General features: G+C 41.6%; 1 protein-coding gene and 1 pseudogene across 21 annotated transcripts in view; one reads left to right on the forward strand and one right to left on the reverse strand.

The window, feature by feature from the left end:
- Positions 1-226: 226 nt before the first annotated feature.
- The window catches only part of KIF23 (kinesin family member 23), a 47,191-nt gene continuing 32,352 nt past the window's right edge, over positions 227-15,065 (forward strand). For 11 of the 21 annotated variants that reach the window (XR_014060044.1, XR_014060045.1, XM_081511892.1 and 8 more), the window contains exons 1-4: positions 2,936-3,067; positions 5,032-5,101; positions 6,117-6,245; positions 12,198-12,303. Coding sequence is in view for 13 of the 21 variants with exons in the window: in XM_081511892.1 (XP_081368018.1) it covers positions 3,057-3,067; positions 5,032-5,101; positions 6,117-6,245; positions 12,198-12,303 (316 nt within the window). In the remaining 8 variants the exon portion in view is untranslated. Of the gene's footprint in view, positions 393-2,935; positions 3,712-4,761; positions 4,885-5,031; positions 5,102-6,116; positions 6,246-12,197; positions 12,304-15,065 lie in introns of those variants that run through there. The other 10 variants (XM_081511895.1, XM_081511897.1, XM_081511903.1 and 7 more) reach the window with 6 other exon arrangements.
- On the reverse strand, positions 6,327-6,812 carry LOC145514328 (small ribosomal subunit protein uS15 pseudogene; annotated as a pseudogene).

The raw sequence follows: 15,065 nt of genomic DNA on the forward strand, positions 1-15,065 counted from the left end.
ATCTTCATTGCTGGGCATGGGGGACATGATTGTGCCATCTAGTCAGGATGTGGGGATAAGCTGGTGGTGGCGGTTTAGTCCCTCAGTTGTGTCTGACTCTTTGTGACCCTATGGACTGCAGTCCTCCAGGCTCCTCTGTCCATGGGATTCTCCAGGCAGATCTCCAGAAGATCTCCAGGGGATCTTCCCTACCCAGGGATTGAACCTGCGTCTCTTGCATTTGCAGGTGGATTCTTTACCACTGAGGGAGGAGCAATCACAAATTGGGATGTGAGCTCTGAAGCAAATCAGAGGGAATGACTTGGAGGAGGTGTGCAGAGGACTATGGATAGAGAGCAGGGATCCAGCATCCAGAGCGGGGTCGTGGGCAGAAGATCTGCTGAGAACTGAGGGTAAGGAGGCATTATCAGAGGAAGAGAGGGAGGGGAGCTTGGCAGCAGAGGGAGAGCTGCGTGAGCCCAGTGTGTTCAGGGCACAGAAGGTCATCATGGCTGGAGGGGGGCAAGGGGAAATGCTAGGTGATGAGGTTGGAGAGGAAGAACCTCAGGGCCTGTTGAGGGTGTCCAGCAGTGGGAACTACTGTGGTATTACAAGCAGGGAAATGACATGATCAGATCTGTGATTGGCGGTGAGCTGGCTGCAAAATGGAACCAGGATTGAAAGATGGCAGCAGGGAAGCCAGTTAGGACACTGTTTCAGTCATCCAGACAAGAGACGGTAGTGGTTGAGGGGATGGAGAGAAAGTGTTTTAAAATCTATTTAGTTGATAGAAATGTCAAGATTTGGTGACTAATTGTTGGAATAGAAGGAGAGGCAAAAGTCAAAGGTGGTACCTTGCACTTGGGTGGGTGGATAGATGGTGATGCTTGAGGGAGATCAGGTTCAGGAGAAGAGATTAGAATGGTGTTCAATGTGAGGTGCCTGTGAGGCACCCAAGTGAATTCAGCAGGCTGTTGGACATATGGCTCTGGAACTCAGAAGAGCAAATATGAGTGGTATGTGAGGCCACAGGAATGGTTGGGAGTGCCTGCAAAGAGGGCACAGCTAGTGAACACCAGGTGAAAACCTTAAGCCACAATATTTAAGGCAGAAAAAAGAACTCACAAATGAGGCTGAGAAAGAGGAGCTAGAAAGCTAGGAATAAAAACAAAGACATGAGAAGAGAGGAAATATTTTTTAATGTGTTAAGAGTTCAAGTAAGGTAAGGATCAAATAGTTTTGGCATCAATGAAACCTTATCTTGGTGAGAAGAGTTCCAGTGGAAAGACTGAAGCCAAAGTCAGGCTACAGTGTAATTAAGAGGTAATTGGCCAGCAGCCCAGGCCAATTCCTAAATAATGCAGATCCCAACCTCACACCAGGTTTCCCTTGTGGCTCAGATGGTAAGAGTCTACTTGCAGTGCAGGAGACCTAGGTTCAGTCCCTGGGTTGGGAAGATGCTCTGGAGAAGGAAATGGCAACCCACTCCAGTATTCTTGCCTGGAAAATCCCATGGATGGAGGAGCCTGATAGGTTACAGTCCGTGGGGTCGCAAAGAGTTGGATACGACTGTGTGACTTCACTTCTTTTTATTTCTCAACCTCACACTTGACAACAAAGTTCAGTGGTTCAAAGATTTAAACATAAAAGAGCAATAGGAAAAATATAAGATTAAAAACATTTTTTTAATATTAGAGTACAAAAGGCTTTTTTCTGGTGTGACACAAAACAGAAGCCACAAAAGAGAAGGCTGATAATTTTGTGTACCTTAAAATTTTCCCTAAGCTGTCACAAAGCAACATAAGCAAAATTATGAACTATAAAAAATTTGAACTCAGATTTTGGATGAGGACTAATTTCCTTAATATGTGAAGAGCTTTTACAAATCAACAAGAAAACTAACAACCCAACAGAACAAGGAGGCAAAGGATATGAACATGATTCTTAGAGAAGGAAATACAAATGGCTGTTGAACACAGGCACAGACACCCAATCTCATTTATCATAAAAGAAAATTTAAATTTGTGATTTTTTTTTCATCTATTAGATCAACATCCACAGAAAAGTTTGGTAACACTTTGCCGTCTGAGAAATGTGGAAAAACAGGTCCTATCATACATGCCTCGCAGGATTGTGCATTTGGACATTTATGGAGGACAATTTAGCAATATCTGTGAAACATTATGTATGACAAGTATACTCTTTAACACAGTACTTCTCTGTAAAATGATGAATTTCCAAGTTTATTCACTGTAACTATGTAACAGCAAAGCCAGGAACCATCTTTATGTGGAACATTATGGGTTGAGGATATTATGTCTATTCTTACTGGTGTCTGGTCCTGTAGAAAGTTGAGGAGAATGGGACTACAATTCCATGTGAGCAAAGATGTAGGTGCGTATTTGATAGTCATTGGTTTAGGGGCAAAGGTCGAAGTGAGAATCAGTTCATCTTAGAAAAGAGTGGTTCCGGGAAGAGCTAGAGGAACCAGAGAGGGAGATTCCCAGAAGGACAAAGAAGAGAGAGAAAGGAAGCCAAAGTAATGTGATGATCTGGAAGTGAGTCTGTCTCTGCATAGGGTACAGACCAAGGACTGGACGGACACTCCTGGGTCGGAACGACACTGCTCATCTCTGAATCAGTCCTGGACTTGCCCTTCCATTGGACTTACTGGAATAAGGGAAAGAAACTCTCAGTGTCCACAGAGTATATGGGTGGGGTTTATTTCCTAATATCTGAGCCTAGCTTCCCTCTCCAGCCCTGGAGCCCAGACACCAGGCTGCCAGTGCACTGTCTGCGTCGGTCGCCTAGGAGACGAGCACCACATCCTACTGAGCAGGCGCCTTTTCTGAGGCCACGCCCCTTCCCGCGGGCGGGCGCTGATTGGCCCGTTTGAAATGCGCCAGGCGCGAGCTCACCTGGGCCGTCAGCTGGTTTCCCAGATTCCTCAAGCGCCGCGCTTGAGCCGCCGAGTCTCGGTTCCTGTGGTCGCTCCCTGAGGCCCGCCGTTCTCGTCAACCCCAGACCGAGTCCGGCATCCCCCGCGCGCGCGTCTGGGCAGTTCGGAGCTTACTACCATGAAGCCAGCGTGAGTACTGGGCCGCGGAACTGGGGCCGGCGTCTCCCCTTGCGGCTGCAAGCCCCCGGCCGCGCCGTGGGCACCAAGCCCCGTGCCGCCCGGGACCACCAAGCCCCCCACCAGGACCGCCCAGGGGGAGACGGACGTGAAGTCCCGTCCTCGTCCACCCCGTCTAGCTCCCCGCCTCCCCGAGTCGGGCGCCTGGCTCCCCGCCCTGGCTACACTCGGCCGGGAAGGGCCGGCCCCACGTTGGGAGGGGCGGGAGGTTTGGGCCGGGACCGCCGCCTCCAATCCTTTCTCTAATTCCCCTTTCCCTCCCTGGCCGCCTGCACCCGCGGGTTACATTTTGCCCATTTAGTGCGGGTCGGGGGTCGTCTCGCGGGTGGGCCTGGTGTTGTGTTCCGGGTTTGGGGTTGGGTAGGTGGTCTCAGCCCCTGAAGAGCCTTTGGCATCCGGGCGCACTGCCTGCCTTTCCTAGTCTTATTCGGTAGCCTCGGGGCCGCGACTCCGCCACCCCACCCCGCCGGGTGTAAGCCAGTTACTTTTGCTCTGTTCTTTGGTCTCAGACAACCCCGCCCCCGGCCACAAACGCCCGCATTCCTCACGAAGTTGGTGACATTCGCGCCGCAGCCTAATTCCTTGACCGCTACTGGGTAACGAAATACTTGTGCAAAGAAGGTTGACTTTACAATCATCATCATGATGTAGCAGTCGTTTGCAAAAAACAGCTTGTTTTCTTAAGAGACTAAAGTCAATATTTTTATCTTTGGGGAAAAATAAAAATGTTGAGTTTAAGTAAACCTACTATAATATTTTGCACTTAAAACGCAAATTTGTTTTGTTTCATTGGGAAAGTGCTGAGAAAGTATTTTAACAACCTGTATAGTCCAAGCCAATAGTTTCACTTAGTGTTAAATGTTTATCTCGACTATAGATAAATGGGGGGAAGGGGGGAGTGTCATACTAGAGAAATGGTGAAATAAACCAAAGTATCTTTTTCTACTGCCCCTACTTAAGAGAGCACAAAATTGCAGTTTGGGGACCACATTTTGTCTGGGAACAAAGGATGAAAGTTTTGAGAATTCAGTAGTCACTTGTTCTTTAAAAATAAAGACATAAATCTTGATGTAAGAGTGGATTTCTCCATCTGCATTTTTAGAAATAATTTAGAAAAATTTAGAAATAAATCACTTGGTCTGCTTTGGCAATGGGCTAAGCACAACGTGTGTGCTTATGTACCTATGCGAAATGCCTTTTGAGATAGGGTGCTCAGTTATCTGTTGAGTTTTCAAATTTGTAATGCCTGTAAAATTGTTGGTCAAGAAAGCAAACTACTTGACATACAGAACTTTAAGTAGATATTTAAAAAATCAGAATTTGACTGAGTAAATTGTAAAGATCTTACAGGTTTTATTCAATGATTCATGACTCAGACAGCATCCTATCTAAAGAAAGGTGTTCCTAAGAGCTGTATAAAATGGAAGATTTTTATGGGGGTTATGGGACAAAGGAATTATACTAGCAATGAGTGGATTGTTTGTAGCAAGGTGAGCATCCTTTAATCTATGGCAGGGGTCTATCAGGCAGATCACTTTACTAGTGCTGACCAGGTAATTCTGGATTGACTGGTTTAAGATTCTACTCCTGGGAGTGGTTGGAACTTTAAGTTAGGTATTAAGTCACAATTTGGTGACATGGAACTTAGCACAGCTAACTCCATTTTGGGCCTGTTATTTCTTTTTTTGGTGCCACAAATGTCTCCTAAGCCAAATTTTAATTACTTTTAACTTACGCATGTCACAAACACTCTCCTACTAAGGCAGTTTGTACGTATTCATATTATTTGGGGCATAGTGTTTTGGAACTGCTAAAGAATAATTTTATAACCACTAGGAAGATTGTCTCTGTATGAATTATAGGTTAGGTTTTTATATGTTAGTGTTGAACTGAAATGTTCTTGTTTCTATGACCAGGAGGACTAAGACACCCAGGAAACCACCAGTGAAAAAAGGATCCCAAACAAGTCTTAAAGACCCAGTTGGGGTAAGGTCTGCGCATGAATTTGTGTATTCTTTCTTCAGTCTCTTTATGTTTTGTATGCTTGAAAGGGACAGAGATGTGGAAGTGGAATCAAAGAACATTTAGCTAAAAGGACTGTACTAAATTGCTTAAGGCTGGTTCCAGCTTTGAAATTTTGTTTGTATATAGGATTTCTTAGTCCAATAAAATGAACCCTTTGGTTGTCAGTTGCATCCTATAACTACTTATATTTGAAAAGTTAGATAATGAAAAAATATTCTTCAACTATCTTGGAGATATTCTTCATAGTCTCTAGGATGAGGGGAAACTTTGTGCTTGGATGAACATCCTCTCCTATCTTGATGACAGTTATATAGTGACTTACGGCACACTTCAAGAGGGAAGCCCCAAACTCCATGCTTTTGGGGACCAAGTTTCATAGACTCTGATTTAGAACAGTTTCATTTATCTCGTGACTACCCTATGAACTTCACTAGTTTCGGGCTTGGGAACTTTTAAAAGCAAATGGCAAATAAAAGAACGTTGGCTTGCTCTGGTTTTTTTTGTTTGTTTTAATTTTCCCTTCATTGGCACTGGAGTGTTATCTCTTGATCTGAGTTGTGGGAACCAGATGCTTTGCATATACAGCTGAACAGTTTTCTCCCAACCCTATCACTGATTAAGAAGAAGATGTTTTGAATCTCGCACTTTAGTATAGTGTGTTAAGCTGGCAAGTTTTACCTGACATCCAGTTCCAAACAATCCTAACGGCTTTTCAGATATTTTTCATTGTGTGATATGTTCTTGATTTTTAGAGTTTGATTTTATGTGCATTTAAAATTCTCTCATATATAATATACCTGTTTGCATTTGACAATCAGCAAATTGGGTATCAGATTTTTGGCTTTCATAGCTCTACGTTTATATAGCTCTCTTAAGTTTAGATGCCAAATGTTGCTTGATGAATGAATAAATGAATGAAGGAAAAGTCAGGTAAAAAGTCAACCTTTGTTCTTTAAGCACCTTCTTGTATTTTCAGGTGTACTGTAGGGTACGCCCACTGAGCCTTCCTGAGCAAGAGTGTTGCATAGAAGTAATCAATAATACAACAGTTCAGCTTCATACTCCTGAGGGTTACAGAGTCAACAGAAATGGAGACTATAAGGAGGTAATTCTGATTGGAACCATTTGGTTTGGTTTTTTTTTTCTGTTAAACAATGATTTTATTGCTTTAGTACAATAGACAGATTTATGCAACCAGGGCAGAGGCTGTGGATGACTCCTATTTCCAATTAAGGGGGAGGACTCGTTTGGTCTTGTAGTATCAAGCCAACCGGTGAATACGGCTTTCAATTAGAATCAGACGGAATTGAGCATCTTTATCCTTTCTGTTCCTCTCAAGATGCTTCCAAACAGCAACAGCTTTCTTAATTAAATGATAGAGATCCTCGGGGAGATCAGGAGCAAGTCCTTTGGACTTAAGAATTCTCAAGATTTTGTTGCCTGTCACAAAACGTACTTGTGCAACACCATGTGAGTCTCTCAGGATCACACTGATCTGTGAGGGAGTCAGGCCCTTCTTGGCCAGTTTGTAGATCTGCTCCTTCACGTCGTCAGAAGTCAGCTTCAGCTAGGTGGGGACGCTGCGGCGGTAGGGCTAGGTGGGGACGCTGCGGCGGTAGGGCAGAGCCGACTGGGACAGGCCCTTCCCGGGAGCGTGCATGCGACCCATGATGGCGGCAGTGTGGTAGCAAAAGGGAAACCATCTGTTTTTAATTGATAGGTTCTTTCTTGAATTGGTTTTCTATTTTTTAAATATGACAAAATTCCTGTATGTCCACTTTACTGAAAGACTTATTTACTTCAGTCTAACTACCATATTAAAAGTGTCTAATTTCTGGGTATACCTTTGGTATACTGAAGTTAAAAGATTGTTTTTAGGTGATAATTTCTTATACTGGATTCTTATTGCTTTTTAGAGCATATGTTAGGGATAGTTTAATGTGGAATGATATCTGATTGTGCTAGGCAGTTACATATATATATACATATATATAGTTCCATGTGTGGGATTGAAGTAACATTTAATAGGCATTGTATACTTGTATCAATTTCTTATGAAGTGTTTTTATTTTTGTAAAATGTTAAGCAAAGAGTTCAGTTCAGTAAACGTGTGCTAAGCTGGAGGGTGGAAAGCGACTTAAAAATGAGAAAGACATGCTCCTTGCTTTTATGGAGCTTACAGCTTAGTTGGGAGCACAGACGCTAAGCAAGTAATGCTCATAGGTAAGACAGATGTGCTTAAAGAAATGGACTCTGGGAGTGCAGAAAAAAAAAGATTAATTCAGGCTGTCAACTCTTGTAGCTGCCTTTACTCTTTTATGTACACTACTCCAGGGAGATTGTTAGTCAGAAGCCTACCAGTGGCCTCTTTGCTGCTAAATGTGATGGACGCCTCTTTGTCTTCATTATGATCTGTTTCTCAGCAGCACTGTCCTGTCTTCCCCTTCGAACTTTCCATGTTCTGTCTTTTATCCATAGCTTTACACATTGATCATATGGTAATAATTTTGGAATTTTTTTTTTTTTCCCAAGAAGCACATTATTTTATTTACAGTCCCACTGTTTTATATGTACATTTATGGGCTGTCCAAAACCACTATTTTTTTTTAAGCAATCCTGGAAACTTTAAATACTCTAAGCAGCTCCTGAAGATCAAGTTGTCAAATTCCTCACCAAGGACAGCCTTAGGTCATCTTTGCGTTTCTAGACAGTTAAGTATTCAGTTGGCAGCAGTCTATGCTTCCAGCGTCCATCTTTCACCCCCATCGCCCGGTCTCCTGGCATGGAAAAGCAGACTCGGGGCTGCTTGGAGCGTCCTGAGGTCTCAACGACAACGTGGCGGAGGCCAAAACAGGCCGCTGCCCTCCACGCGTTCAGGCCCCGGGAGCATCTTGCCCGGCGCGGTCGCGCCAGCAGCCTCCCAAGACTCAGGGAGGCCGCATGGTCCTGCCCGGCACCCCGGCCCTCAGAGGCCTGGCTGCAGAACGACCCGAGTCATCCGATCCTCCAGCAAAGGAACACCCGCACCGAGAGCCGAGGCCAGAAAAGCTAATTTTGGAATTTTTATCTTCAGCCTACATCTTTTCTCTAAACTGGAACATCCATTGTTTGGATGCTACATAGGCATGTCCAAAAGAACTCTTGATACTTTTTCCCCTCTAGATCAGTACTTCCCTTGTTTTTTCTTGTTAGTAAATAGCACCACCACCATCTATTTGCTCAAACCAGAAACCTTGTCCCTACCTTTCTCTTGGGGGCTTCCCTAGTAGCTCAGTTGGTAAAGAATCTGCCTGCAATGCAGGAGACCTGGGTTTGATCCTTGGGTCAGGAAGATCCCCTGGAGAAGGAAATGGCAACCCACTCCAGTACTCTTGCCTGGAGAATTCCATGGACAGAGGAGCCTGGTGGGCTACAGTCCATGGGATCATAAGGAGTCAGACACGACTGTGTAACTAACTTTCAGTTTTCTCTTATACCCCCTCATATCCAGCTGGGCTTCCCTGGTAGCTCAGAGGGTAAGGCATCTGCCTGCAGTGCGGGAGACCTGGGTTCAATCCCTGGGTTGAGAATATCCCTTGGAGAAGGAAATGGCAACTCACTCCAGTACTCTTGCCTGGAAAATCCCATGGACGGAGAAGCCTGGGAGGCTACAGTCCATGGGGTCACAAAGAGTTGGACACGACTGAGCGACTTCATATCCAGTTCATCAGTAGATCCTATCAGTTCTACTCCAATGTATCTTGAAACTGTCCTTTTATTTCTATCTCTACTGCTGCTACCCTTGTCTGAGGTCTGTTATTAATTATGGAGACTAGCGCTTCTCAAACTGTCTGTGGTGAAGAAGCAGTTTTTTTATTTTCAGTGCATTGTGACAGATACTTTTATGCAGTTTTGCCACAAGAAACTTTTACACAATTGTTAGGCAAAATTAGACAAAGGAGAACTGGTTTATAATCTGTTCAGAGTAAGCTCACTGATCACATGCTGGGATGTTGCAGCCATGTGAAATGACTATAGAGGTTCTGAGCAATTGCTCTCCATCTCTGTAATTACTTCCCCTGAACAGGAGACAGATAGCCCTCAGAGGGCCACTGGCCCGCCTGCTGACCACAGTTTGAGTGGCATTGACAAGACTATGCTGAAGCCAATTGGACCACCTGCTTCCATTCTGAATCTTCTCTGACCTATTGCCACAGAGCAGTCAGTCAAAGCAGAAGTCAGACCTCACTATTTTCCTTTTTTTTTTTTAATTGAAGTACAGTTAAGTTACAGTGTTATATTAGCTTCTGGTATACAGCAAAGTGATTCAGTTATACATATATGTACATATTCTTTTTCATCTTTTTTTCCTTTATAGTTTACTATAAGTAGGATGTTGTTTCTCTTTTTTATATATGTTGTTGTTCAGTTGCTAAGTTGTGTCCGACTCTATGTGACCCCAGGGACTGCGGCACACTAGGCTTCCCTGTCCTCCACTATCTCCCAGGGTTTGCTCAAACTCATGTCCATTCAGTCAGTGATGCCATCCAACCAGCTCATCCTCTGTTGCCCCCTTCTCCTCCTGCCTTTAATCTTTCCCAGCATCAAGGTCTTAGTACTTTGTAGTTCCTAACCCAAACTGTTAATTTATACCCCCCCACCACCATTTTTCTTTTTAAAGCCTTCTAAAACATAAAGTTTTAAAATGCGAAAATCCTGCTCAATCTGCCTGCTATCTAATTTCTCCACCTCACCTCTTAGTACTCATCCAATCCTGAATTGCTTGGATAAGCCAGAATCCTGCCTCAGGCCTTTTGCCTTAGCTCTTAGCAGGATGGCTCCTCATCCTCAGGTTTAGCTTAAATCATCTTCTCCGAGAGTATGTCCAGACCACCCCCATCAGAAGTAGCGCCACTCCTACTTCTCTCCTGGTCTGTACTCTCTGTACTTCCTTAATAGCACTTATCACCATCCGTAGACTTACTTACTTGTTTATGGTCTCTTTCCCCAGGTGTAATATACACTTCTAGGGGATATGCACCTTATGTGTCCTGTTTGCCAAGTACTCAGTAAATATGGAGTAAGCATGAAGGAATGGTTTGGGAAGGCTTCATGGAAGAGTAGGACTTTGAGAATGTAAAACAGTTAAGAAGTGACTTATTGAATTTTACTTTTATTAGAGTTAATTTCATGTATGTGGAAATAGTACAAAAGCTTCAGGATTAGAAGTTCTCAGTGTCTTGTGACAGAAGGCAACACTGGATAATGGAAAAAGTGTTAGAATGGAAGTGGCTTTGACAGCAATTAGCTTCATTGGCTTGGGCAAGTTCCTTCTTGGCCTCAGTTTTCTTCACCTGGAAGAGGGTGGGGGTTGTTCATGAGGACTTGGAGGTCATCTGATTGACCTGTCACTATTATCCTGTGTGTGTCCTTTCAGTTCCAGGATTCTTTGTTCTTTCTTCGAACTCTAAAGCTGTTTTCTAGAGGGCTTTCCTCATAGCTCTGTGGGAAACCTGAGTTCAATCCCTTGGTTGGGAAGATCCCCTGGAGAAGGGAAAGGCTACCCACTCCAGGATTCTGGCCTGGAGAATTCCGTGAGTCTTCATGTAAAGAAATTAGATAGAATCCCCACGTAAAGTTTATGGGGTTGCAAAGAGTTGGACACGACTGAACGATTTTCACTTTCAAAGCTGTTTTACAGCATTGGAATAAAGACAAAGGTGAGAGTTAGCTGAAGTAAGTGTGTGATATGCTAGACAGTGTTTGAGATATGATTAGTATTAAGTGTGAGCTGTTGTTGTTATAATAATGATGATGATGTATCTTAGTCCTAATCTAGACTAGCCTCCTTTTGGGGGACAAAACTGCTAATAGTTTTCATAAGGGTTACGATATTGATATCTGAGTGGGTTGAATTTAAGATAAAAGGTATAAAACAGGGAAAAGGGGCCACGTGATAAAGGCTATAATCCATAATAAATTCTAGTGAATACTCATGCACCAAACAACAGAATTGATGTGCATGGAGCAAAAACTGCAAGAAATTCAAGAAACCTACAGGAACAGTTGCAATGTCTACAAGCTACTAAAACTAGGAAATAATAAAAATAGAATTCCATTCTTTGGACAGTTAGGTCATTTTAGTTTACCTTGAAATGTATTTGTTTACCCCAGTCCCCAATCTTATTTTCCAGTTGGAGTTTGGTAATATTTTCGATAGTATAGCTATACTTTATGTCATATGTTGAAAGATCTGAGAATTGAAGTATTACTGCATTTTAAAGGTCACAATTATTTAAAATTTATTTCACATAAGAACACAGATCAGAGATTTCCCTGGGGGTCCAATTTAGTTAAGACTCAATCCTTCCACTGCTGAGGGCATCAGTTCCATTCCTGGTCAGGCAACTAGGATCCTGCATGCCTTGCAGTGTGGCCAAAAAAAAACACCAAACAAAACTCAGATGAGATTATATTGACAGTTATCTTCTAGTTTTAAAAAAGCAATACATCAAAACTCTTAATTTTTTACTGTTATGCTATTTTAAAATGACACCTTTATTTAAAAAGCAGTAGTGTATGAAGTAATGCTTGAGGATTTTCACAAATCTGTGACTGAATTGCTTTAATACCTTTTGATCTTCTTTGTCACTTACCTGATGTCCTCTGCCAGCGTTCAGAAGTTGTTTTGTGAAGTTTGCTCAGCATTCAAATGTTCTTTCAATGAATTTGTGGGGGAGAACGTGGTCTCCCTGTCCTATTCCTCCGCCATCTTAGGACCGCCCCCCTTCTTTGTCACTTAATTAAAACAAAATCAGCCCTAGTCTATGAAGCATAAGTAGACTTAAGACTTTTCTACATATATACTTTTCTCTCTAGATATATATATGTATATAAAACTCTTCAGTAGTTGTAACCATACTAAAGTACTATAACCATAAATATTTACCAGTTTATAATTGGTATCATTTAAGTATGTCATGACTTTTTAAAGGTTTCAAGTTTAAAATCTATTGATATTTTTTTCTTTTCATGTCTAGATTTAAGTGTTCATAATTTATTTTTTCCTTCCCCACAGACTCAGTATTCATTTAAACAAGTATTTGGCACTCATACCACCCAAAAGGAGCTCTTTGATGTTGTGGCCAATCCCTTGGTAGATGACCTCATTCATGGCAAAAATGGTATGATTCTTGAGTTTTGCTGAATTTTACTTTTTCTCCTCTGATAAAACTTTTTTGATACTTACATAGTTACTTTATGTTTGGCCTTGAACCCAGTTAATTTGTCAGGGTTGTGTTAAACCTACTTTTTTGAGCAATTGATTTTATTTTTTAATTCACTTATTTTTTTAAGTTTCATATTGAAGTATAGTTGATTTACAGCGTTGTATTAGTTTCAGGTGTATAGCTAAATGATTCAGTTGTACATATATCCATTCTTTTTCAGATTCTTTTCCCATATAAGTTATTACAGAATATTGAGTAGATTTCCCTGTGCTATACAGTAGGTACTTGTTGGTTATCTATTTTAAATATAATAGTGTGTGTATATCAGTCTCAAACTCCCAATTTAGCCCTCTCCTTTGGTAACCTTTGGTAATCATAAGTTTGTTTTCTAAGTCTGTGAGTCTGTTTCTGTTTTATAAATAGGTTTATTGGTATAATTTTTTTTTTCTTTTAGATTCTACATATAAGGGATATCATGTGATATTTGTCTTTGTCTGATTTACTTCACTTATTCACTTAGTATGATGATCTCCGGGTCCATCCATGTTGCTGCAAATGACATTTAATTCTTTTTATGGCTGAGTACCGTGCCTTTATCCATTCTTCTGTTGATGGACATTTGAGGTGGCTTCCATGTCCTGGCTATTGTAAGCAGTGCTGCAGTGGACACTGGGGTGTGTGCATCCTTTCAAACCATAGTTTCTCTGAATATGTGCCCCAGTAGTGGTACTGCTGCATCCTATGGTAGCTGTTTTTAGGTTTTTAAGGACTCTCCATACTGTTCTCCTAGTGTTGCACCAATTTACATTCCCACCAACACTGTAGGAGGGTTCCCTCATCTCCACACCCTCTCCTGCATTTATTGTGTGTAGACTATTCCCTCATCTCCACACCCTCTCCTGCATTTATTGTGTGTAGACTATTCCCTCATCTCCACACCCTCTCCTGCATTTATTGTGTGTAGACTATTCCCTCATCTCCACACCCTCTCCTGCATTTATTGTGTGTAGACTATTCCCTCATCTCCACACCCTCTCCTGCATTTATTGTGTGTAGACTATTCCCTCATCTCCACACCCTCTCCTGCATTTATTGTGTGTAGACTATTCCCTCATCTCCACACCCTCTCCTGCATTTATTGTGTGTAGACTATTCCCTCATCTTCACACCCTCTCCTGCATTTATTGTGTGTAGACTGTTTGATGATGGCCATTCTGACCAGTGTGAGGGGATATCTCATTGTAGTTTTGATTTGCATTTCTCTAATAACTAGCAATGATGAGCATCTTTTCATGTGCCTCTTGGATATCTGTGTATCTTCTTTGGGGAAATGTCTATTTAGGTCTTCTGCCCGTCTTTTATTTGATTGTTCTGGATGTAGAGATGCATGAACTGTATTTTGGAGATTAATCTCTTGTTGGTCACATCATTTACAAATGTTTTCTCCCAGTCTGTTGGTTGTTTTTTCATTTTGTTGATGGTTTCCTTTACTGTGCAAAAGATTTACATTTTAATTAGGTCACATTTATTTTTGTTTTTATTTTTATTACCCTTGAAGGTGGGTCCAAAAATTATCTCACTGTGATTTATGTCAAAGTGTGTGCTGCCTATGTTTTCCTCTAAGAGCTTTATAGTATCTGGCCTTACATTTAGGTCTTTAATCTATTTTAAGTTTATTCTTGTGTATGGTGTTAGAGAATATTCTAATTTCTTTTTTTTTTTTTTTACAAGTAGCTGTCAAGTTTTCCCAGCACCACTTATTGAAGAGACTCTTTTTTCTCCATTGTATATTCTTGCCTCCTTTGTTGTAAATTGACCATAAGTGTGTGTTTCTGGGCTTTCTTTCCTGTTCCTTTGACCTATAATTGTGTTTTTTTGTGCCAGTATTGTAGCACTTTGATTTCTGTAGGTTTGTAGTATAGTCTGAAGTCAGGGAGCCTGATTCCTCCCACTTTGCTTTTCTTTCAAAGGATTGCTTTGACTGTCGGGGTGTTTTGTGTTCCATATAAATGTAAAAAAAATTTTGTTCTAGTTCTATGAAAAATGCCCTTGGAAATTTGAGAGAAACTGCATTGAATCTGTAGATTGCCTTGGGTAGTATAGCCATTTTGACAATATTGATTCTTCCAATCCAAGAACAGGGTATAACTTTCCATTTGTTGGTGTCATCTTCAATTTCTTTCTTCAGTGTCTTATAGTTTTCAGAGTACAGATCTTTTGTCTCCCTAGGTAGGTTCAGTCGTAGGTTTATTCTTTTTGATGTGATAGTAAGTGGGATTGTTTCCTTAATTTCTCTTTCTAGTCTTTCATTGTTAGTGTATAGGAATGCAAGAGATTTCTGTGTATTAATTTTGTATCCTGCAACTTTACCAAATTCATTGAGGAGCTGTAGTAGTTTTCTGGTAGCATCTTTAGGGTTTTCTATGTGTAATATCGTGTCATCTTCAAACAGTGACAGTTTTACTTCTTTTCTTTCTGGACTTCTTTTTTGTTTTCTTCTCTGATTGTTGTGGCTAGGACTTCTAACACTATGTTAAATAAAAGTGGTGAGTAAACATCCTCATCTTGTTCCTAATCTTAGAGGGAATGCTTTCAGCTTTTCACCATTGAGTATGGACATAAACTGCAGATTTGTCATATATGGCCTTTATTATGTTGAGGTGTGTTCCCTCTTGTCCACTTTCTGGAGAGGTTTTTGACAAAAGCACTTTCTGCAT

The sequence above is a fragment of the Giraffa tippelskirchi genome, chromosome 7, assembly GCF_054371585.1.
Source record: "Giraffa tippelskirchi isolate mGirTip1 chromosome 7, T2T-mGirTip1v1.2.pri, whole genome shotgun sequence".
NCBI lineage: Eukaryota > Metazoa > Chordata > Mammalia > Artiodactyla > Giraffidae > Giraffa > Giraffa tippelskirchi.